The following is a 25,429-nucleotide window of genomic DNA, read 5'->3' as shown; positions in this document are numbered from 1 at the left end:
TTTTAATATCAGTGGGGTAAGGAAGGGGTAGGCAGCTAAGTAGAAATTGAATTGAAAAGTATCTCTTTTAAGAGAGTAGTTTAGGCTAAAGAGATAAATTTGGGAGTCATCAGATTTTAGATGTTCTATCATGTCAGGACAATAGATGTGATCACCTCGGGAGAGAGAAGAGAGAAGGCCTTGGAGGTTCCAGTGCAAGATGGGGTTAGAGAGGCAGAATTCAGTGAAGGAAACTGAGAAGTAGCAGCCAGTGAGGTAAGTGGAAATCAAGTTGCATGGCAACTCTTCGGGGTTTGGCAATAAAGAGGAGCTGAGAAATGGGGTAGTAGCTGCAGAGAATTAAGCTATCAAAGGAGGGTTTTTAAAAGATGGAAAATACTAGAGCATGCATTTCTATGCTTATGGATATGAATCAGTAGAGAAATAGATTGATGCAGAATGAGGAGAGCTAACAGAGTGAAGTCAAGTCGGGAGAGTGTGGATCCAGATCACAAACGGAAGGTTGGCTTTTGATGGAGAGGGGCACCTCCTTAGTTTGAATAGGAGAAAAAGAGATTATACAGACTTAGGTAGGTTTGTAGATTTGGTGGTAGAAAGATGGCCTAAGTATGTCCTTTGCCAATTAAAAAAAAATCAGGTTGCTTACTGTTATTACAGATATTTACATGAACTATTTTAATGTATAGTGGGTATTAACTCTTTGATGTATTGGTGATATATTTTTTTCTACTGTGGGATTCTTAATAGTCCATTAAGTTTGGAAAACTGATTTCTGTTAAAAACAGTGCTTCCTTTAGTTTGACTTCTTTTAATACTTTCAATTACAGCAAAAATGGAAAGAGGTGGCACAAGATTGTACAAAGGCTGTTGAACTTAATCCCAAATATGTGAAAGCTCTGTTTAGACGTGCAAAAGCCCATGAGAAACTTGACAATAAGAAGGAATGTTTAGAAGGTGAGGGTATTTTTGTGTTTACATATGAAAATTACTAAAGGCTTTGTAGTTACTGGTAAATTAAGTAGAAAAATCAGTTGTATTTAAAATTTTGACTCTTCCCTAATCAACAGTTTGTTTTTTAATTTAAATGGAGATTACTAATATTTTAGTATTGTCTCTGTTCCCAACTATGGAATTAAATTAGTATTAAGATTTGGAAATTAATGAGCATCTGTGTTAAGTCAATGAATAAGAAATCAGAAGAGGCTTTAGTAGTGATAATATTTCTAAGATTCTACATATTTTCAGTTAATATCCCTTGTAAGTATGAAATAATTTTGAGATGAATCATTGAAGAAAACATTTGTTTTTTGCCCTTGGGATTTTCATACATTAGAAATTATTTAATTGGTATAAAGCACCAAGTGAATTTGCCATTCTCAGTAAAAACTATAAATATTCTATAGCCTCTAGTTGACCCTATCTGTTGCCAAAACTTCAGTTAGACTATAGGCCACTGGCTTTTAAAGTACATTCTTCTAGGTCATATGGAGCAAAAGCTAAGTGTAATTTCTACAATCTAAAAGTGCCTTCCACTACAATTTTTTTCATATTACTTCCTTTCTTTATTATTAAACTTTGTTAAAACCAACTTTAGTTTTTAATTAAAAATTTCTCTTTATATTGAGGTACATGCTATAAAATGCACAAATCTTAAGTGTACAGCTTGATGAATTTTGGTGTATGTAATGTAATCATCACCCAGATCAAGGTACCAAACATTCTCACTACTTTTTTTCCCCCTCACCTATTTCCCTCATTCCCTCTGCCATCCCCCTATAGTAACCACCACTACATATTTAAATCTGCTTTAAAAGCATCAATAATCAGAAGACTTAGTTATAATCATTTTTTTTAATTTATTTTATTAAGGTATTATTGTTATACACTCTTACGAAGGTTTCACATGAAAAAACAATATGGTTACTACATTCACCTCTGTTACCGTGTTCTCCTATACCCCATTGCAGTCACTGCCCATCAGTGTGGTAAGATGCTGCAGAATCACTATTTCCCTTCTCTGTGCTACACTGTCTTCCCCTTGCATAATCATTTTTTAAAAGTAACATTATTACTTAAAAGGAAAAAGCTGTTTTATTTTTTAAATCTGGATTACCAAGTAAGAGTGGTTTAGAAAACATTTTAGAAAAATTTGAGGTTTTGTGAGTCATATACTTTGGTGGTAGGTGGAAGTAGTGTTGCTTTGGAAAAGAGAATTCTGAGTTTTGAACCAGACCTTGAAGTTATTAACAGATAATTGTAGAGATGAGATTAAGTGGATTTTAGATAGGCAAAGTGGGATAGGAAAAGACACTGACATTGGCACTAGCCAGGTTAACAGGGGAACATTACAAATTGACTAGTTTATAGGAGCAGGGAGCTGGAATTGTGGGAAATAGAGTTCAGAAAAAAGGAATAGCCATTGTTTGACTACTTTGAATAAAAGGTTGAGAAGTTAAGGGAGTGCTGATCTTTTAATTTCAAACCATTGTACCTTAAGCTGTGGCATAACCAGATTAAATGGCTTTTTTGAAGCAGATTTAATTGAGAGATATGTGGCAAAATAGCTTTTCAGACAAAGAAGAACTCTTGAGGCCCATAAAAAAGACCGGACATGAGAGAGCCACATTATGTCAATTTGGCCAGAAGAGAAAATTCCTAGATTCCTTACTTGCTATGTAGAATGTTAGAGTGATATAAGACATCACAAATCACAAATCATGCAGTACAATCCCTTTCATTTCACAGGTGAGGAAAGTAAATCCCAGAGAAGTGGAGTAACTTTCTGAGATTTTAGTTTGGTCACAGAGTATAGAAAACTAAAGTGTTAAGAATCAATTTATTAGAAATGAAATTGATAGCCACATGAGGCATCAGGGTAGTAAGATGCTGTGAATTCTTTTGGTAACGTGCTCATTCTATGCTGGTAATCATCTTGGCAATAATGTCATCCTTACTCTTGCTTTTTCCATCATTTCTAGATGTCACTGCTGTGTGTATATTAGAAGGGTTCCAAAATCAACAAAGCATGCTGTTAGCTGATAAAGTTCTTAAACTTCTTGGAAAAGAGAAAGCCAAAGAAAAATACAAGGTAAATTAATCTGATTTGGTTAATAGAGGGAGTATACATTGTGAAGGGTCATTTCTGATTTATATTGCTTAAATTTGGGCATGATCACAATGGTAACAACTGAAATCAGATCTGGATTGTACTTTTTTTTCCTGTAATCTCTTGGGCTTTTTTGGCTTATCTTTTCAAAATAAGAACATAGGCTATGCCCAATATTGTACCTGGAGAATACTAGAAGAATATTCATCTATATAAGGGGTTGCCAAACAAGTGGCCTGTGGGCCAAATCTAGTCTGCCTATTTTTATAAATTACATTTTATTGGAATGCAGCCACTCATACATTGTATTGGGCTGCTTTTAAGCTAAAACAGCAGAGTTGAATGATGGTGACAGACTGGTCCATAAAGCCTGAAATATTTACTATCTAATTTTTTACAGAAAAAATTTGCTAACCCCTGTTCTATATCATTGGTTTTTTGTTTTTTATATCATATACAATCACATGAGCAACATTGTGATTACTAGATCCCCTCCATTATCAAGTCCCCACCACATACCCCATTATAGTCATTGTCCATTAGGGTAGTAAGATGCTATAGAGTCACTACTTGTCTTCTTTGTGCTATACTGCCTTCCCCATCTATCATTAGTTTTGAAAGGTATACTGTATAAATTGGCATGGGTTTTGGGCAGTTAGTAGCAGATGGTTTTAATTTAAGAAATATTTATTGAACAGTGCTCCATAGTGGGCATTTTAGAAGGCAAAGTACAACGACATGGTTCTTGCCCTTATAGATTACAATTTAGTCAGACCATTAATAAGTATAAAAGGTGAAATATGATGAAGTGTCACGGGATATGAGTGCCCTGGGAGTACCACAGGCATCACTAAACATTCCTGTAGATTTTCTGCTAAATTTCAGAAATATGGAGGCAGTTGTTCCTTTTTTCTTTAATAATAATTTATTCTTCTCTTAGGTTGATTTTTAATAAGCTGCATGTATGTTTTATTTTGCATTTCTGAATATTAGCAGAGTTAAAACAGATTTCTTCACTGTAGGATTTTTGTGTGCTAGGATGTGTTGTGAATCTTCAGGGGAAGTATAGCTCAGGAGTGGTTCTCAGCCCTTTTTTATTTTCCTCCTTCAAATACAAAGACATTCAGTCTACCAGAGTAACATGTGACATTCTTAAATAACATTCTTAACCTCTTTTATTTGCCTTGAGCATCTCATAGAACTGGTGTTCCTGAAAACGCTTGTAAAATGTCTCACAAATTGAACCTCAACAGAACCTATTGTTTCTTGTTATTGTTGAGCTGGGTGGACTACAGCATAGTAAGAAACTATAAGATAACCTACATTTACAAAGGTTCCAAGTCAGTTTGTACCTATATTTTCTTATCTGTTTGTATGCCACTTTGTAAATACCCAAATTACTTTTCATATTGTTTTTATTTTTACAACAACCCTGTAAGATAAATAAGGTGAGTATTTTTATTGTCATTGTAGAGGTGAGAAAACTTCATGACCTGTGCAAGGTCACATAGTTAATAAGTGGCAGAGCTGGAATTTGTATCTTTGATACATTCCTTTGATACTTTAGTCCATTCTTGTAACATTGTTTTCCTTTTAAATTTGTAACTCCTTGTCGAGGACAGGGAGATGATAGCTTCATTTCTAAACTGAAATAGGAAACTAAAAGACAGTAATGAATTACTCAGCCTCTAAGTGCTATTTAAATTTTTATTTATGCCTTTCCTATAAATTGGTAAAATGATTGCCACTATCTCTTCCTACTCAGTCTTTAGTGAAATACTGAAGTCAGGCATGTTTGTCATGTGATGGGTGACCATGTGATTTAAAATACTTATTTATGTAATCCTAAATTAAGACATATTCAATCTCTCCCCAAATGAGCAAAAAATAAATAAATAATGGGTTTTCCTTAGATTTCCTCTTTGGTTTTCTTCGTTCCCAGTCTCATCTATCCTAGATTAGATCATTTATGAAGCTAGGGTTGTTGTTTTTTCCTCCTTCAAGACGTTAAATCTACCAAAGCAATAGAAATTACATTCGTTATACATAAAATTGAGAATATGTATTTCCATCTTTAAATCTTTGGGTTGAATTTTGTAGATAACGGCTCCACCATATATTATGAGAGTCCTTTGGCTGTGCTATTCCATCTTCCCTCTTTCAAAACTTCATCATCTTAATTGTTCTATGAGGAGAAACAAAATACTGCTGTAATTATGGATTGGGTTGCCAAGACAAAAAGTAATAATTAAAACAGGAAATGTGATTTCATTCTGACTTTTAATGGCACTTACTATAATGGAGGTCTGCAGATGCAATACAACTGGAGGACAGATGAAAACCCACGGTAAATGGACTTGACGTTTCAGTACCCATGAAAGATTGGGCTTGAGTGGTAAATTAGATGCTAATCTTCTGGGATAGACACCAGAAGGAGATAATTTTAACTCAGCAGTTAACTTGCCTCCTGTGTTCCAGATTTCACTGTTTATTTTACTTTTAAGTACATCTTTGGGGAGGGGAAAGGCTCTCATTTAAAACCTGCTTTGAGCAGCTGAGACTGGCAACTTTACCATTTCTTCTCTCTTGTTCTGTGGTTTGGAGTCTAATATTCTTCAGTTATTTGAAAATGAAATTTCAATTTTTTAAACAGTTGTTCTCAGTATTTTACAAATGTACCTGCTTCTTTGGTCAGTGTTTTCTCATTTTGGTGTGTTTAAACATGGTTAAATTTCAGAATCGTGAGCCTCTGATGCCATCTCCACAGTTCATCAAATCTTATTTCAGTTCTTTCACGGATGATATAATTTCACAGCCCATGCTTAAAGGAGAGAAGTCTGATGAAGACAAAGACAAGGAAGGGGAAGCCTCAGAAGTGAGAGAAAAGTAAGTGTGCCAGGAATGGTATCTGCTCAATGTTTTGGAGGAGACTTTTTGGGTTATTTTTTTTGCTGCCATAGAGCCCAAGTGGGGCTCTGAGTCATCTCAAAAACAAAACTACCTATCTACAGATGAACATAAAAAATAAATGTTATGTAACATTATTGTAACAAAAATACTTCTCTTCTCACATGTACCTGTTATACCCTGAGAGTTAATTCTCTTGTGATTCAAGTTTTTATTGCTAGGGGTCTGCCCTTCCTTTATGGTCCTGTATGATGCTCTAGAGGCTCCCATTGAGTCGAGTTGTTGACTATCTTTGAATAGAGGTACTAACTTAAAAATAATTGTGTAGCTCAATCCAAATATTTTAGTGCAGGGAAGTTTATAAATTATAAACTATGAGATATTTAGGAGTGCCTGGAAGAAGGACTTTTTAAAGTTTTCTGCTAGCCTAGGAAAATACCATATTTTGGGCTTCTTGTGTTTGCTCCTATGGAGAGCTGAAACCAAAGTACAAGATGCTGCATTTACAACCGGAGAACAAGTGATACAATGTAGTGCAGAAGCCATCTAGTTTGCTTTTCTGTTTAAATTGGTCAGTATTGTGGTTTGCTGTGAAGGCTAGCTCTCCTCTGTAAGAGAAGGTACATTATTATTACCAACATGACATTTTTGAAAGAGTTTGAAGAAAAGGGAATATTGTTCCTGTAGCAGAGCATAGTTTTACATCTATAGCATATTGAAGGTTTGGACTGCTTTTGATTTTTTATCTCCCAATTTTTCTGCCATTGTTGGCCATCTTTTAAGGGAAGTACTATTCATGATTGTACCAAGATTTACAAATTTTAGTTAGTTGATGCTCAATATTTTCATAAAATTAGTTGGGACGTAAATATTTAAGATGATGTCAGTAATTTCTTCTGGTTAGTAAATAGTCCTTGTCCCAGAAAAACTACTGTAAAAGTTAATACCACTATTATAAAGCTTTATTGAGGAATAAGACATGGCTACTGTTCACAAGGACACTAAGTGGAAATGGACTCAAGTTTTTGAACTCCATTTTACTCTGAGCCTTAGTTTAATCAGTTTTTAAAATGGCACTAATTATACCTTTGAGGGTTATTGTGAGATTTAGAGGTCATGTTTGTGAGCATCTTAGCATGTAGGTTCTCAGTAAGTAGGAACCTTCATTTCCAATCTGATTTAATAATATTTTTTTAGCCTGGTGAGCTGAGGAATAAAACTGGAGTGCAGAGAATATTAGAATGTAATTGTGGTAAAGGTTAGCACAGAGGTCATAAGGTTTTGACCAACACAATTTTTAAGTTACTTGCTGGTTTTCTTTATCTAGATTATGTAACAAATGAAATAAGAAAATATATTTTAATTTATAGTGCCTTATATTTGTAAGACCCCTTAAAGGTCATCTACTGCAAATTTTTTTTCAATTCAAAAAAATCCCCTTCTACAAGCATCCTCAGTAAAAGTCATCATCTTAGAAAAAAAATATTGTGGTCACCACATTTTAAGTAGGGAAGGGTGCTTTCTTTAAAATCTTATTTGATGGAAGAATTCCTTTAAATTTGCTTTGATATTTCCACCTATTCTCTCTAAGTCTGTTCTTTTAGGTAAAACAACACAATTTCTCAGGAGAGCCCTTCAGATATTTCCCTGCCTCCAGTCTTGCTCCTTTATACTCCATTTTCCACAAGGCAGCCAGAGTGATATTTACAAAGCAGAGCTCAAGTCATACCTCTTCCCTTGGCTCCTGTGACCCTAAATTTTCTTGAGTATTTCCTATTTCTCTCTTCTTTCTGTTAGTCATAAAATAACTACTGGGTGATACCAGTGTGCCATAGATAATGAAGGTGAATAAGATAGGATCTTTGCCTGTGTTACAGATCAGTATGTCGTTAGCTCGTCTTTTCACGTATCTGAGTAACCGTAGGTTCCTGCCATTGACTCTGCTGTTTCCTTTTTTAAACTAACTCTCTGTAAGGCATTAAAAGAGCCCAATCAAAATCAAAAATGCTAAACTGTTACCTCCCTGTCCCACTCCAGTTCCACACTAGCTGACTAACCAGTTAAGGGGAAATGGATAGTTGCTTAACTGAGGTATACTAAATGTGGGAACTTTTAGCATTTGATCCTTTCTTAGTAAATAAAGTCCTGTGTTCATTTTTATTTTCAGTTCTGGGTATTTAAAGGCCAAACAGTATATGGAAGAAGAAAACTATGATAAAATCATAAGTGAATGTTCAAAAGAAATAGATGCTCAAGGCAAATACATGGCAGAAGCATTGTTACTACGAGCCACCTTCTACTTGCTTATTGGCAACGCCAATGCAGCCAAACCAGATTTAGATAAGGTGATCAGTTTGAAAGAAGCTAATGTGAAGGTACGTTTAAAAGTTTTGTGTGTGTGTGTGTGTGTGCATAAAAATAAAAATGAAACTTTTAAGACATGTTTTGCCAGATTTTTTTCATTTCAGTTGCCATTCTCCAAAAGGTTGTTTTTGCTTTGGAAGAAACTACACCTAATGGTGATTGAGTTGGTACAGTGAAACTGAAACATAAATATCAATGGTAGTCATCTTTAAAGAATTGTTTTTCCTATAGCATCTAGTAGCTCAAGCTTCCCCTTATATAACCTACTGTATTGCCTATGTGTGGTGAGAGCAGTGTTATAGGTAATACTGTAACATGCAATATGGAGTACAGGATTATAAAATGCATTTAATAAAAGTAAACACACTTGATATATTCTGAAAGATTTTGTGTTATGTGAAATAAAAGACAGGTTCTAAAAATGGTATAGAAAGATATTGAAGCACACAAAAAGTTTTTGCGGTTGTATGGTTGGAACAGCTTTTCATTTTCCAAGTGTTCTTATGTGTATGTAATTATTTTCATAATTAATTAGGGGGAATCTGTTGAATTATATGGGCCTTCTACACAGTGTAACAAGAAAAAAGCTTAGCCACCAGTTAACTACATTCCTTGCTGGTTTCTTAAAATCTCTGTGGCCTGTTTTCTCATTTAATTAAGTGTACTCTGGCTTTTTTCACCTCCACATGAATCATCCATGTATTCTGTGGAATTGAATGTTGTTTTCAAGGTTTAAGTATTAACAAATTGTCTTAACTTCTTGTAAATAAAAATAGATAACAATTAACTCCATTCAAATGTTCCTTTCAAAATGAGGTTTAAAACTGAAAATACCATAGTAATATTATCTTTAATTTTATTTCCTGCTGATTTCTTGATGATTACAAATACATACTATTATGTGTTATTGTTGTAATTATGGATACATTACTGTTCATTTCGTTAAGGAAAACATTTATATGTACTTTTGCCCTAGAAAAAGAATTCTGGAGAAGAAAGGTATTTCTTGCTTCATGATCACAACTTTTTGTTTTAATGGCAAGTAGTAATGATGCCTATCATATGCACTGTACAAAAAAATTAACTCAGAATGTATCAGAGGGCTAAATGTAAGAGCTAAAACTCTTAGAAGAAAATACAGGAAGAAATTTTTATTCCTTAGTTTAGGCAGTGGTTCCTTAGATATGACACTAAAAGTGTAAGCACTCCAAAAGAAAAGATTCATCAAAATTTAAAACTTTTGTGATAGAAAGGGCATCATCAAGAGAAAATAGATTCCACAGAACGGAAGAAAATATTAATAAATTATGTACTTGTTAAGGGGCTTATATCCAGAATATATGAAGAGCTTCTAACAGTTCAGTAATAAAAGGACAAGCCAGTTTAATAAAGAGGCCAAATACCTGAAAGACATTTCTCCAAATATATACAGTGGTCAATAACATGAAAAGTTGCTCAGCATCACTAGCTGTTAGGGAAATACAAATCAAAATCACAGTGAGATAATCACTTTACACACACTAGGATGGCTATAATTAGAAAGATGGACAGTTGAAAGTATTGGTGAGGATGTGGAGAAATTGGAACTCTTGTATATTGCAGGTAGGAATGTAAAATAGTAAAGTCCTTTTGGAAAGTAGTTTGAGAGTCCCTTAAAAATGTTAAACATCGGGTTATCATATGACCCAGCAATTCCCCTCTTAGGTATAAGGCTAAAAGAATTGATTACACATGTCAACATGAGAACTCGTACATGAATATCCATAGCAGCATTATTCATAATAGCCAAAAAGTGGAAGCACTCAAATGCTGATCAAGAATGGATACATAAAAGTGGTGTATCTCTACAATGGAATATTATTCAGCCATTAAAAAGAATGAAGGACCGACAAATGCTACAACATAGATGCATCTTGAGAATGTTATGCTAAGTGAAAAAAGCAAAACACAAAAAGACCACATATGATTCCATTTATATGAAATGTCCAGAGTATACGAATCCATAGATTGATTGTTTCCAGAGGCTGAGGGTTAGTGGGGGAAATGGCAAGTGACTGCCAATGTATGTCAGGTTTCTTCTGGGGATGATGAAAATGTTCTGGAATTAGGTAATAATAATGGTTGCACAACTCTGTGAATATACTAAAAATGACTGGTACACTTTAAAAGGGTGAGTTTTATGTTAATTATAAATCAATGGAACTGTTATTTTTTTTTAATTGGAATAAAAAGTAGTAATGATGAACCTTTTCTCATTTTGGGTTTTCAGCTTCAAGCAAATGCTCTCATCAAAAGGGGTAGCATGTACATGCAACAGCAGCAGCCTTTGCTGTCGACGCAGGATTTTAACATGGCTGCTGACATCGATCCTCAGAATGCAGATGTTTACCATCACCGGGGACAGGTAAAGTGCTGACCCTGGATTGAGGAAGTTGATACCAGTTTTGAGACTGTCTTAAGATTTCCTGTATCACTTCTGATAGCTGTGAACAACGTATTGCAGTGGTTTACAGTTTGGGTTGTCACTTACTTAATCCCTTCTTAAACATTTGTTCAAAATCTTGTAATTTTGGCATTTATTTATAAAAAAAAGGAAGGCTATAAAAATGGGCTTGCCAGTTCATGTTTGTTTTTCAGATGTTTCTGGCTCATAGGTTTTCAGTTAGTAAAATATTAAAAACATTAGTGAGCATTTTGAGTTAATGGTAGAATCAACAGAATTTTTGTAGGCTTCTTGCTTAAGGAAATAATTAGCCTGGACTAGCCAAACAGTACAAAACAAAAAGCAGTTCCCAATTTCATTCTCATTTGGGGAAAACATGGCTTTTTAATCTGCTTGTTTAACATGGCTTCTTGGAATGCATTTGGATAGAAAGTGTAAGCTGTCCATATACTAGCAGAAAGGCTGCAGATCTTTTTATTGGAGAGTTTTACCTAATATTTCTGTCTGAAGGGTGTTAAACGAAGTGTTGAGATAACCTCATAAAATCATTGACATTTTGATCTTAACTGGTTGTATCTTAAGATTAATTAGAAAGGTAATTATTTGATGCCTGATCTGCTTTGAAATTTAAAGGTACAGAGGAGCTGTTTAGTTTTCTAGAAGCAGTTTCCTAAGAGTGATCAAATTCCAGTGCAAAACTGGTGAGCTCATAGTGCTTTTTAAAAAATTGGACACTAGTTTTAAGGTTTAGAATCTTTCCTTTAAAATTGTAAGATATTCTTCATTCAGTTTCTAGAAGGTAACTCTATATTGAGTAACTACTATATGCTTAGCATTCTGAGCTGTGATAAGGGCCACAGTGTGTACTGAACTGGTGCACCTATTATTCTGAGTTGTGTTTATGTATGTATTTTTTTCCTTAGCTGAAAATACTGCTTGATCAAGTTGAAGAAGCAGTGGCAGATTTTGATGAATGTATTAGGTTAAGACCTGAGTCTGCTTTGGCACAAGCCCAGAAATGTTTTGCATTGGTAGGTTCCACTTTCTTTTTTAAAATTTTCCTAAAAATCACTTTTATTTACATTGCTAACAAAGATAAATAAATCACTGTCTACAGAAGTTATTATCCCTCCAAAGGAAGACTGCAGGAGGAAAATGTGTTAGTTCAGAGAAACAAGTGTATATGCTAATTGAGGTACTACTCCTATATTTCTCTAGATCTTTTATTTGAGTTCATCTTGATAGATGTTTGTCCCTGACTGAACAGCACTGTTTTTCCTGCTTCTCTATCATAAACTAGTACAAACAACAAAAGCATTTTGAGGAAATACTCAGTGATCATGGTATCACATACCTGCTCTCTCACCATCTACAAATAGCCTTTGTACAGCTATTGATATTCAGAAACAGAGCTAAGAAACAGGTGAAATAAGTCCATTTCTAGTGAACTGAGGTACTTCCAGTCAGTCCCATAGCCTGAGGCCTGAAACCACTTCCTTTTAAAGAAAGAAATTGGGTCACAAACACATTTATATTATAGATGAAAAATGTTATTGGATGAAGGAGCTTTGTAAACACTTTCAGTAAAGTGATAATACGGTTTTATTAGATTTAATTTTCCCCCATTTATATGCAAAGTTAACTTCGTACATGTTAGTATGCTTTCTTCTAAAGTACTGGACATCCTGAAATTGTATAGTGGCAACAAAGGTCCTAATTGTACATAGCCTTTGGGTCCCTGCTCTGGAGATGTTCCTTTGGAACTCCTCCAGCTGAAGCAAATTATGTTAGCAAGTCACTGCTTTTATAGAAAGATTTATGTAATTGTGTGTGACTTTTGTAATATATTAACATTCTATGGGTTTTTGAGTTCTTGATTTTACAGATCTGTTCTGATTTTTAAAATAGTATCGCCAAGCATATACGGGAAATAATTCTTCACAAATCCAAGCAGCTATGAAAGGTTTTGAAGAAGTCATAAAGAAATTTCCAAAGTGTGCTGAAGGCTTTGCACTATATGCCCAGGTAAATGTGATTTTGCATATTTTATCAGTTGCCATTCCTTTTTTAATAAGCTGCATTCATATGCTGAATCCCAGTAAGAAAATCAGAAAACAGTGCTTCTCTGGTTACAGCTTCTGTGGAAGTAGATGATTTCATTTCTGCTTTGATTCTCCTGACTCCCAGGATGGTCTTCAGTCAACTCAGGAGGGACTCCTATGGTACAATAATTAGAAAACCATGGCCCTAAATTCATAACAGAGAAGCTTAAGTGGAGTATTTCCCTCATGTTTTCATTTGGATTCTATTTGCAAAATTTAATTATCTTAGGAAAATGCAGTTGGAGGGGAAGATGTCCATAGAAAGGGTTTTCTATTTGATCATTATCTTTTTAATGGTTAGATATATGACAGCTCCTTTTAATTTCTAAATGGTTTGTCTAAAATTCTTGAAGTGTTCCCTGGTTTAGGATCAAAGCTAAGGAAAACAATTTAAGTATGAATTACTTTAACTTTTTAACTGTAGTCTGAAGTCTTTGAAAACATTAATTTTCAATCAATTTCAAAGAAAACAATTAGCTTCTTATAGCCACAGTTATACTTCTTTCTCCAACTAAATAACATCTGAAAGTTGCTTTTGGTGTCTACATAAACTAGCCATCTCAGTATCTTTTCTGTGTATTTTTTTTTTATTCCAAATGTTTTTCCCACCCAAACATCACAGAAATGCTAAATATTTGAAAATGACCATTTGTGTAGACTAACATCTCCAAACCATCCTTTAGGTTGCTTGTATTGTTTTTAATTTCCTTCACGCTCTCTTTAGTCAAGTTATAAGAAGTTCCACAGGGAGAAACTTTTTTGAGGGTTTACTGAGAAGGAACTATGAGAAGATTGGTTTGTGTTGGATCTATTCTTGAAAACCCTAAATATCACTGCATTGTTAGGGATTGAAATTCTAGGATATGAAGTACAACCCAGAAATTCTTTAGCTTCAGTTTGAAATCATCTTATCTATTCAGTCTTTGTTCTTACGACTGTGACAATAAAGAAATGAAAACTGGTTGCTGATTATACGTGCTAATTGTGAAACAGAGACCAAATAGAAAAATTTATAGTATATATAGAAGATACGACAAATGCACATTATAACTTTATGACATTTGTACTGAATAGGCACACTCGGATTTATGCCTTATATTAGGAATAAACCAGAAGGGTGACAACACCATCCTTACCACTAAAATGAAATTCCGAAGGGCTTTTTTGGGGCAGAGGCAGCTAAAAGAACAAAGGCCACTGAATAGCTTTTAAAGAACCTAATACTAGGTACAATCTTGCAGAGGCTTTGTAATTGCAGTTATTTCCCTCTCACTGTGCTGCTTTCAAAATAGGTTTGAACTTACTTGACCTGTCTTCTCATCAGCACTAACATTATTAACAATCTGCACTAAAATTACTGTCTTCTGGTCTCTCTCCTGATTTTTATTTATTTATTTATTTTTCTCTCCTGATTTTTGCTTCACTATTATGTAGTTATATATTTACACACACACACACAGCTGTACGTAGTGACATAACTTTTCAACTCTCAAGCTTAAGCTTAGATGCTGGCCAACTCTCAGAGTTACAGTTGGAGCCTGATCTGGTATCCACATAACCAAGGTTTCCATGTCTGCCATGGGATTTGTCTTAAAATAGTTGATTGTAGCTGTTTTTTTTTTTTTCTCTCACCACTCATTTTGAAGGAATGACTCTGGTAACAGTTAACATACTTACTTGAAATTATCATTCTAAATGAGTATTGTTTTTAAAGTAATTCCCTTAGGATGTATTATGATAAACTATGAGTAAGTGAGAATCTAGAACTGACAGGAGTGGGATTTTCTGTATTCTACAGTTCAGTAGATAGCTGTTGTTGCATGTAACTACTTGGCAAAAAGAAACAGCATAGCATTATATATAATGTTACATAGAAAAGAAACAGTAATTAAGGGGCAACATTTTAAATAAGTTTGTAACCCAAAAATACCACAATCTGTTAATGAATGGATAGTTTTAATAATTAATAAGCAATGTACTTTTAACTGTGTAGGTTAGCAGTTACCTTAATATAACTGAATTATACCCTCACAGGCATTAACAGATCAACAGCAGTTTGGTAAAGCTGATGAAATGTATGATAAATGTATTGATTTGGAACCAGATAATGCCACAACATATGTTCATAAAGGGTATGTATTTTTGTGGTTCTGTTTGTTCCAGTAAGAAACTAAATTTCTTAAGATGGATTCCTTTGGTCATTTAGGAAGGGGGCTGTGGCATAGTATTAGTAAGTTGGCTGTTTTTTTTAATGCTGTGGAGCTTTTCTGTTAATTTTGTAAGTTTTACTTGTGTTTCATTCTTATACAGCAATTAGTAAGTATACTATTTTCATTCTAACTTACGGATTTTGGTTCTGAACACTCTTACTTGTATCATAACAGGAAACTTGTGAAATAAGTTTTTCCTGTCCTTGTATACTTGAAATACCATTAAAAAAAAAACCCTTGGCTTAAATTTATACAAAGTAAAAAATTAAGCTATATAAGTTAGTAACAGAGTCTAGACTTTTTGGACATTTTTTTTCACCTTGAGGAATTGAGACTACTAAACCAAATTGAGGGGAAAAAAGTTCTTATGTTGATTACATACTGTTTTAGGTTTCATTTTTCCTTGTAAATTATGAATTCACTGAGGGCAGAAGTTGAGTCATCACTTTTATTCCTGTTGATATTGGACTATGGTCACATCTGACTGCCTTTCTGCATTTGCAGTTTACTTCAACTTCAGTGGAAGCAAGATCTCGATAGAGGTTTGGAGCTTATCAGCAAGGCTATTGAAATTGACAATAAATGTGATTTTGCATATGAAACCATGGGAACTATTGAAGTACAAAGGTAAGTTCCAAAGTCTGTTCTTTAAAAAATTAAGGTACCTCCATAGATGATAATTTTTTCATTCTTACTATAGTATGTTATTACAGAATATCCACTAAATTTCATTTTAATGTTATGCCTTTTGAGGCAAACTTCCATCAAAACTACACAACTTTGATGTTCCTTGTTTTATTTTTCCAGTTTAAAAATCGCACTGACAAAAATCAAGTCAACCATATGCATTGGAAAGGGAAACTTGATCTAATATCTGTTGTGTGTGTTTCTCTTTTCACCTGCAAAGTATTGGTAGCCTGTTTGCCAGCAGATCTGGATCCTGTACAAAGAAGTTACCAGTCAAGTGACAATGCAAGTTGCAGTATCATCTCTCAGCTCCCAAGTTTTCTTAAAAGGGAGTTGAATAAGATACTTTGTGACTCTGATTTAACTGTAACTTTTTGTTTTGTGTAAATGTTTATCCAGAGTTACAGTTGAGATCTACCATTAACAGGTGTATGCCATAGAATTTAGTGTAGTGTACCATCTTAATACTGGCATTGTTGTCCATTTGAGTACATATACTAGGCCAAGTACTTAACTTTAGGTAATCTCCCAAATATTATTTCAGTTGATCTTTATCCCAGTCTTTATAGAAGTGGAGATTATATGATCCTCAGTTTAATTGAAGGGTGTAGAAACTAATGCCCAGACTGGTTAACAAGGGTACATGGTAAGCCATTAGTAGAAACAAGGTTGAGCCCACTATTTCACAGATGCCAAAGTAACTGTTCTTCTCACTATCCCTTGTCAGGAGCCAGTACAATTCTCTGTAATGCAGCCAATCCTGGGGTCCTCTCTCTTTGCTGCCCAGTAGGCAGACTATACATAGGTTGTTGATTTCTGTGATACTTTTGAACCATTCTATATTGACAATTGCATGTAAATATTAAATATTTAATTGCCAAATTGTTAATGTGAATAAAATATTCTCATACTAGAATGGGATGGGGTGGTAGTTCTTTTTTTTTTTTTTTTAGCAAAGCTGTGTATTTTTCTTAGACTAACATATGTATAAAACTACTTAGGCTATTGAAATTGACAATAATGTGATTTTGCATATGATTTCTCATGCATTTAATTTCTCATAGGACCCCTGGGTTAAGGACCCCTGATCTATGGGATTTGATGGATTTTGTGTTGAATGTACTCTTAAGAAATCCATTCTAAATCCTGCCATACAAACACATAAATGAATGTGAATGAACGATACTGCCTATTACCCTAGGATTTAGCAAACCTACTGTCCAATATCTGAATGTGCACTTTGAAAGAAGTTACTATTTAAGAAAATTAAGTCTGTCATGTAACCATATATTGTATTAGGAGGTTAAATAGTTATGCCAGAGACTTATTGTAGAGTCTAATTGGCATATGTATAGTGGGGAATTGATAAATATTTAAGATTACATGCATGTATGCACATATACATAACTAATACTAGTTATGTAACATAGTTCTTGGTTCTTAGCAAATATAAAAACTCCAACCACCCTTACACTGTAAGAAATAAATTTTTATGACCAAACATATTCATTCTTTTACTTTAAAAAAAGGTACTAATTACAGGCATTGTGCTAGATTCTGGAGAATTGAGAGATGTCTGTTAAGGATCTAATAAGACTGTGGTATAAACATATATATATTCATCAGATTGTGCACAGAATAACAGTAGAACTATGGGAACATTGGGAGGGGGGGCAGCCAATTCCCATAGGGAAGAAGGAGAAAATACATTCATGAGGATACTACATTTGAACTGGACTTTAGAAAACTGAGGATTTGACTAGAATCAGGCAGAGAGGTAACAAATAATCTGAGCATTATGTACAAGTGTGATGTATGGCATAGTCAAGGAACCTCAGACCTATATGACTGGAGTGGAGGTATATGGCGGTAAGAGATGAGGAAAGAAGAGGGACATATGCAGATCTGTGGAGGGAAGGCCCGAGTACTGTTAATGTTCTCTGAGGCTGTCACTACTTTCTCAAGGAGCCCCGTCATAAGAGTAGAAACACCAGGACTTAGGAACTAGACAGGATTATGATTTTAAATAAGGTGTTTAATTTCTGTGGTCTTATATTCTTATTAGAACAAATCACTAGAGGTATAATGTAAGGAAATAATATAATGTATTTGTAGTTGTAACTAACATTCATTGAATGCTATTTTATAAAGAGTGGTCAGACTCCATGTAGCACAATTTAAAAACTTCATCACATTCTGTGAAGTGCTTATTGAAACAGACATTGAAATATTTTGTTCTTTTAGAGGAAACATGGAAAAAGCCATTGACATGTTCAACAAAGCTATTAACCTGGCCAAATCAGAAACGGAGATGGCTCATCTGTATTCACTCTGTGATGCTGCCCATGCCCAGACAGAAGTTGCAAAGAAGTACGGATTAAAACCACCAACATTATAAAATGGGGGGGTAGGTTTATCCCCTCTTCAACTGAACCCTAAGGACACTGTCATGAACTGTGTTGAATGGTGGAACTTAGTATTTCTGTTTGTGCTGTTGTCATTCGTTACATCTGTTGAAGTATTTAGGTGTTGTAGGAGTGGCTGTTGAAGGAAGTACACAGTGTTGCAGCTTTTATTCCTGTGCAACAAAAGCTTAGAACTTATTAAAGGGACATTAAAATTAAGTTGCAAAGAGTACAAATGATAATTGGCCATGCAAATAAAAACTGATTAGTTGACTTGGCTTTTTTTTTTTTGGTGGTGGGGAGATAATTTTCTCTGTGTGTGTGTGTGTGTGTGTGTGTGTGTGTGTGTGTGTAATATCTAAGTATTTTACAGCATGTTGGTTTTTAAATTAACATAGTAAGTGCTGAGAGCATACATTTTAAATTAACATAGTAAGAAACATAGGTTTCTTTTAGATTCAGTTTAATCCCTTTCAGCTGATTTTTTTTTACGTGAGTTGCTTAAATGGGGATTTTATTTTTAAGGCATCAAAATTAGACCCATTAAACCAGGACATGTACAATGCCTCTGACTGTGCAGAACATTAGAGAGACTCAATGGCAACTCTTAAGCCTTTTGACACCTTTCAACTCTAATGGATAGTGTACATTGTTCTTAAAGTCCACAACAGCTGATCTTCATACAGTAAATTATGCAGAAGCAAAATATTCTGATATATGTGCTGGAAGGTTTGAGTATTAATGGGAGACTGGACCAGTCAAGAGGTAAGATGAAATGGAAGTGTGTTTATGATTGTTTGTGGCTAGTTTCTGTAATAGGTACTGTTTAATAGTATATGTTTTCAAAAAAGTATAGGTTGGTCCTGTGTAAAAAGATGAAGTGTGATAAGTGGAAATATTTAATTTGCTTCAAATTTCTAGTGAAGAAAATGTGGCTGAAGGTTCCAAAAGCAAGATAGTCTTGGATCTAGAAATAACATTTCCTGAAGTGACAAGTTTAGTGCCTCAACCATGGGTGTGTGTGCTTAAGAATTTTGGGTATTTTCAAAGATGCTGAGGACACATGGAGTGCTTTTTAGTGTTGAAGTAACCTTGGTTTCTAAGGCCTGACTGACTGCCCATGTCTTAGTCTTCACTAGGGATACTGAAAGCAGATTTGTTGTTTTGTCCATTTTATCTTTACCTCACTCTTTTACTTAGAAATCACTTTATGGTTTTCTTTCAACTGTCATTTTATAGACCATCCTTTTGCTTATATGATGTACTTTTCTGGTTGGGGGACAGGTTTTGTTCTCAAGCAGTCTCTTGAGATATATGGGGTTGGTAAAGGTTTATTTAAATCTGAGGTATAATAAAAGTACAAATTTTCAGTTATACTTTTAAATTAAATCTAATTAAAGGAGCATTTTACCCTTCTTTAAAAGGGTGCTTTATCCTATTGAAACCAAAAATATTGTCTACAAATATTTTTTTTAGAAACTCTTAGAAAAGATTCCCTTCCAAAGTCAGAGACTGGAAGATATGAAGGGGCAGTTGATATAATTTAAGATGACTTGGATAATGGTAAGTTTGAGAGCTCTGCATTTTAGTTTTTAAATTATGTACCTACTATCATGGTCCCTGAATACAGAAATGTTCTACATCTCTGAATAACCTCTGATGTAAAGTTTTTATTTGCATGGCTGTATTTACATTAACACTGATATTTCCTTCTACTCCTCTTCCTTCCTACCCTTTAAGGTTGGGTAGAAAAACACACAAAGGAAACTGAAGCATGCGCCATTCAATACTGTCATTCCAAATCCTCATGGACTATTGCCTGTTCAAAAAATATTTGAGACTGCACTGAAAGCTGCATTTGTCTGTATCGTTTCTTTTGTAAATGACCTCATGTAAATTCACCAAATAAATACTACATTCAGGCTTTTCTATCTGTTCTTTAAATAGAAAGATAGGTAGTTTATTCATTTATTGTAGTATTGGGTGAATTATAGTCATTCTCTTATGAGCTCAAACTAACTTTGAAAATAGGGACATACTGGATATATTAGTATAAAAAGCAAACTAAATTTCTGGTATCAATGGTGGAGTTTGCTGAGAGCATACATTTTCCTACTAGTGAAACAAAGTTATAAGAAAAGCTACTAGAGCCAACTTAACTTTCTAAGCAAGCCTTACCCATACTTGTGTGGCAACCTGAACCTTGTGACCTGCATGCCAGTCAGACCCAAACCTTGTGACTAAGTTTATCTTCAACAGAGTTCATCAGTGAGTCTTGGTCAGTTTTCAGTCATTCTTGAGTCTTACTGAAAGGATGTCTGGAATAATTATGCTATAAATAGGGAATAGATCCCAAAACATCAGTAAAAAGCTTTGGTTTTAAAATACAATTCAAATAGGCTAATACCTATCCTTCTTGAAGTGTTCCAAACATTGAAGATGGAGGAATGCTTCTAAATTCATTCTATGAGAACAGCATTAACCCTGTTACAAAAACCAGAAAAAGACACTATAAAAAAGAAAGTTACAGACCAATATCCCTGGTGAAACACAGATAAAAATTCCTCAACAAAATATTAGCAAACCAAATTAAAAAATACATTAAAAAGATCATTTGCCATGACCAAGTGAGATTTATTCCAGGGATAAAGGATGGTTCAATATCCACAAATCAGTCAATATGATACACTACATTAACAGGAGAAAGGAATAAAAACCATATAATCATCCTAAAAGATGATGAAAGTACATTTGACAAAACTCAGCATCCATTCATGATAAAAACTCAACAAAGTGGGTATAGAGGGAACACAGAACATACTAAAGGCCACTTATGGCAACCCACACTTAACATCATACTCGATGGTGAAAAGCTGAAAGCTTTTCTTTTTAGATCAGGAACAAGACAAGGATGCCCATTCTCACCACTTGCATTCAACATTTAGTACTAGAAGTCCTAGCTATAGAAATCAGATAAAAAGAAAAGACATCCCAGTTGGCAAGAAGTAAAATTGTCACTATTTGGAGATGACTTGATACTATACATAGAAAACCCTAAACACTCCTTCAAAAAACTTTTAAGAATAAATGACCTCAGTAAAGTCACAGAATACAAAAATCAGTATGCAGAAGTTTGTTGCATTTCTATATACAAATAAATTAAGAAATCAATTGTTTTGATGTACAATTGCATCAAAAGAATAAAATACCTAGGAATAAATGTAACCAAGGAGGTGAAAGACCTGTACTCTGAAAAGCATAAGACATTGATAAAATAAATGAAGGCAACACAAGTAAATGGAAAAACATTCCATGCTCACAGATAGGAAGAATTAATACTGTTAAGGTGGCCATTCTATCCAAAGAAGTAAACAAATGCCATCTCTATCAAAACACCTATAGCATTTTTCACTGAAGTAAAACAAATACTAAAATTTGTATGAAACCACAAAAGTTCCTAAAAATCCAAAGTAATCATGAGAAAGAAGAATGAAGCTGGTGGTATCATATTTCCTGGTTTTAAACTATACTGCAAAGTTATAGTAATCAAAACAATATGGCATTAGCAGAAGAACGGACAAAGATAAATGGAACAGAACGGAGAGTCCAGAAATCCACACTTACATGGTCAGTTAACATGCCAAAGAGGACAAGAATATACAGTGGAGAAAAAATAGTCTCCTCAATATTTGGTGCTGGGAAAACTGGACCACTTCTTACACCATACACAAAAATAAACTCAAAGACCTAAACATAAAACCTGAAACCATGAAACTCCTAAGAAGAAAACACAGGCAGTAAATTTGAATACTGGCATTAACAATTTTTTTCTTGGTGTGTCTCCCCAGACAAGGAAAACAAAAGCAAAAGTATGTGGACTTCATCAAGCTAAAAAACTTATGTACAGCAAAACAAACCATTAACAAAGTGAAAAGGCAACCTATTGAATGGGAATATATTTGCAGATGATATATCCAACAAGGGATTAATATCCAAAATATATAAAGCCATCAACACCAATGAAACAAGTAATCTGATTAAGAACCGGCAGAGGATTATTTATCCCAGCAATTCCACTGTTGGAAATTTATGCAAAGAAAAGATACATGTACTTCTATGCTTATCATGTCATTACTTACTATAGTCAAAATATGGGAGCAACCTAAAAGTCCCATCAATAGATGAATGGATAAAGAGCTTGTGGCTCATATACAATGGAATATTACTCAGCCATAAAAGAAAATGAAACCTTGCCACTTGTAACATGGATGAAGCTGAATAATATGCTAAGTGAAATAAGTCAGAGCAAGACAAATATCATGTGATTTCACTTGTATGGAATCTAAAGGTGAACAAACAAAACAGACTCATATAAACAGAACAGACCAGTGGTTGCCATAGGAAAGAGGGTAGGGGGATGGGTGAAATAGGTGAAGGGAGCAAAAATAATTATTAAGAATGTTATCTTGATCTGGGTAATGGTTATTGTACCATTAGTGTACATATCAAAATTCATCTAGCTGTATATTAAGATTTGTACATACATATATATAAACACACACACATGTATATGTATAACATCAGTAAAGAAATGGAAAAGAAAGACTATCTGATAGTATTTTAAATTTGGTGAAAAGTATAAACCCAAGGACACAAGAATCACAAAGAACTCCCAAGCACAAGACACAAGAAAACATTAAAGTACATCATAAATTCTGTAAAATAAGTGATGATGAGAAAATCTTAAAAGTACACAGGGGAAAAATAAGACATTATAAAGAGAATTAAGGGATAAGAATGACAATACACTTTACCTCTGAGTGCAAGCCAGAAGACAGTGATGCAGCATATTGAACGTAATATGCTGTTCAAAGGAAAAAAAATGGTGAACCTAGAATTCTATAATCAGTAAAAATGTTTTTAAAAAGTAAAAACTTTCCAGACATTCAAAAGCTGAAAGACTTAATCACCAGCAGACCTATGCTACCAGAAATGTTAAAGTCCTTCAAGCAGAGGGAAAATGGATCTACTCTAAATGAGGAGTACTAAAGATGGTAAATATGTTGGTAAACATAAAAGACTTTTATCTACTTTTTAAATCTCTTTAAAAGATTACTACATATTTCAAAACAAAAATAGCCATGTATGATGGGGTTCATACTTATGCTGGAGTACAATGCATGACACTACAAAGGGAGGGTCAAATATGCTGCCATAAGCCTCTTAAATGCTGAGTGATGAATTGCTTGAAGGTAGAGTGTGATATATTAAGGATGTATACTATAAACCTTAAAACAATTAAAATAGCACAGGAAAGAATTACAGTTTATAATCCAACAAAGGAGATAGTCACAGAACAATATTCAGTTAATCAAAGAAAAAGGAGAAAACAAGGAAAAAAGATGGTAGATTTACATCCAACAACAGTTGTCATGTTAAGCATAAATGGCTTCAACATCCCAATTAAAAGGCAGAGAATGTCAAATTGGATAAAAATGCATGACACAGCTGTATGCTCTGTATCAAAACAAATATTAAAGACACAAATAGGTTTAAATTAAAAAGAATGATAGAAAAAGATCTATTATGGTAATAATCAACAGAAAGCTGCCAGTATCAGAAGGTTGCTCTAGAGCAAAAAGTAACAGGTAAGGATTATTTCATAATGGAAAAAGGGTCAGTTCATCAAAATTATATATGAGAGTCCTAAATATTTAGGCATGTAATGAGAGAGCTTCAAAATACAGGAAGCAAAAACTGACAGAATGGTAATAAGAAATCCACAAATCCATAATTATACTCGGAGATATTAATACACCTCTTATAACAATAGAAAAACTAGACAGAAAATCAGTATAGAGAAGACAAAAATACTTAAAAAATCAGATAGAGAAGACTTAAAAATACTATCACCCAATGTGGCCTAGTTGACATGTACAGAACACTCTACCTAACAACAGCAGAATATACATTCCTTTCAACCGCATATGGAACATTCACAAGATAGAGCACACTCTGGACCACAAAACAAGCCTCAACAAATTCAGAGGATTCAAATTACACAAGCTGTGTTATCTGGCCAAAATAGAATTATGCTAGAAATTAATAATGCAAAGATTTGGAAAATCCCCAAATTTTCAAAAACTAAACATTAACAAACTTGGATCAAAAAAAGACGTCAAAATGGGACAATATTTTACCTTGAGTGAAAATGAAAACAGCATATCAAAAATTGGGGGTGTAATTAAAGCAATATTTAGAGGGAAATTTATAGCACTGAACACCAATGTTGGAAAGGAAAAAAAGTTTTCAATCAATGACCACTAGCACACTTCAAGGAACTGGAAAAATAAGAGAAAATGAAACTCAAAGTAGAGGAAAATAACACCAGACAACCCTAATAGATAAAATCCATGGAATCAAAAGCTGGTTCTACAAAAAGATCAATAAAATTGATAAACCTCCAACCACAATAATCAAAATTAAGAGACAAGCTACAAGTTACCATGCAATTCTCTTAAACCACTGAAGAGAAGGAACTACTGTCCAAGTAATTTTAGAAGCCAGCAGACCCTAATACCAAAACCAGACAGAGGTATTATAAGAAAACTATGGACCAATATCCCTTATGAACAAAGATGCAAAAATTCTTAGAGTGTTAGAAAATCAAATCCAAAAATGTATAAAAAAGGACTCTAATACATCATGGTCCAAGTTTACCCCAGGAACAAAAGGTTGGTTTACCATTCCAAAATCAATAAAATTCACAATATAAATAGAAGAAGAAAAAAGATACATTTGTTTCAATAAAGACAAGACATCTGAAAAAAACACAGCATCCTTTCCTGACAACTCTCAGCACACTAGGAATAGAAGGGAATTTCTCCAACCTGATAGAAGGCATCTAAAAAACTGCTTTCTCTAAGATTCAGACCAATGCAAATAGGTCGTCTCCATTGTATTCAACATTGTACAGCTTCTCGCCAATGCCACAGGTCAGGAAAAATAAAGGAATCAGATTGGAAAGGAAGACATTTATTTTATAAGCTAACTTTATTTGCAGACATGATGATCTATTTAAAAAATCATAAGGATCTGCAAAAAAAAGCTGCTAGAATAAGTGACGTTAGCAGGGTTGGATGTAAGATCAAATACAGAAATTATATTTTGTATACTAGCAATGAGAAATTAGAGATTGAAGTGTA

The 25,429-nt window shown here is 34.0% G+C and overlaps 1 protein-coding gene and 1 long non-coding RNA gene across 3 annotated transcripts in view; one reads left to right on the top strand and one right to left on the bottom strand.

Moving 5' to 3' along the window:
• TOMM70 (translocase of outer mitochondrial membrane 70) overlaps nucleotides 1-20,148 on the top strand; it is a 39,768-nt gene extending 19,620 nt beyond the window's left edge. Inside the window, exons 3-12 of the mRNA XM_036916514.2 lie at nucleotides 828-954; nucleotides 2,979-3,088; nucleotides 5,844-5,992; nucleotides 8,181-8,388; nucleotides 10,647-10,781; nucleotides 11,744-11,851; nucleotides 12,729-12,845; nucleotides 14,957-15,054; nucleotides 15,637-15,759; nucleotides 18,064-20,148. Of these exons, the coding sequence (XP_036772409.2) occupies nucleotides 828-954; nucleotides 2,979-3,088; nucleotides 5,844-5,992; nucleotides 8,181-8,388; nucleotides 10,647-10,781; nucleotides 11,744-11,851; nucleotides 12,729-12,845; nucleotides 14,957-15,054; nucleotides 15,637-15,759; nucleotides 18,064-18,217 (1,329 nt within the window). The 3' untranslated portion in view covers nucleotides 18,218-20,148. The remainder of the gene's footprint in view (nucleotides 1-827; nucleotides 955-2,978; nucleotides 3,089-5,843; nucleotides 5,993-8,180; nucleotides 8,389-10,646; nucleotides 10,782-11,743; nucleotides 11,852-12,728; nucleotides 12,846-14,956; nucleotides 15,055-15,636; nucleotides 15,760-18,063) is intronic.
• On the bottom strand, nucleotides 3,537-10,640 carry LOC130683770 (uncharacterized). 2 transcript variants are annotated; one of them, XR_008997702.1, is made up of 2 exons: nucleotides 9,781-10,640; nucleotides 3,537-5,291 (listed from the first exon to the last, which is right to left on the bottom strand). It is a non-coding gene; the product is annotated as an uncharacterized LOC130683770 (long non-coding RNA). The 2 variants fall into 2 exon arrangements; XR_008997703.1 differs by lacking the exon at nucleotides 9,781-10,640 and adding an exon at nucleotides 5,786-5,918.
• Nucleotides 20,149-25,429: the final 5,281 nt, after the last annotated feature.

Source organism: Manis pentadactyla, chromosome 1, assembly GCF_030020395.1.
Source record: "Manis pentadactyla isolate mManPen7 chromosome 1, mManPen7.hap1, whole genome shotgun sequence".
NCBI classification, from domain to species: Eukaryota; Metazoa; Chordata; class Mammalia; order Pholidota; family Manidae; genus Manis; species Manis pentadactyla.
Note: the sequence above shows the minus strand (reverse complement) of the source record. Positions and strands in the feature narration are given on the sequence as shown.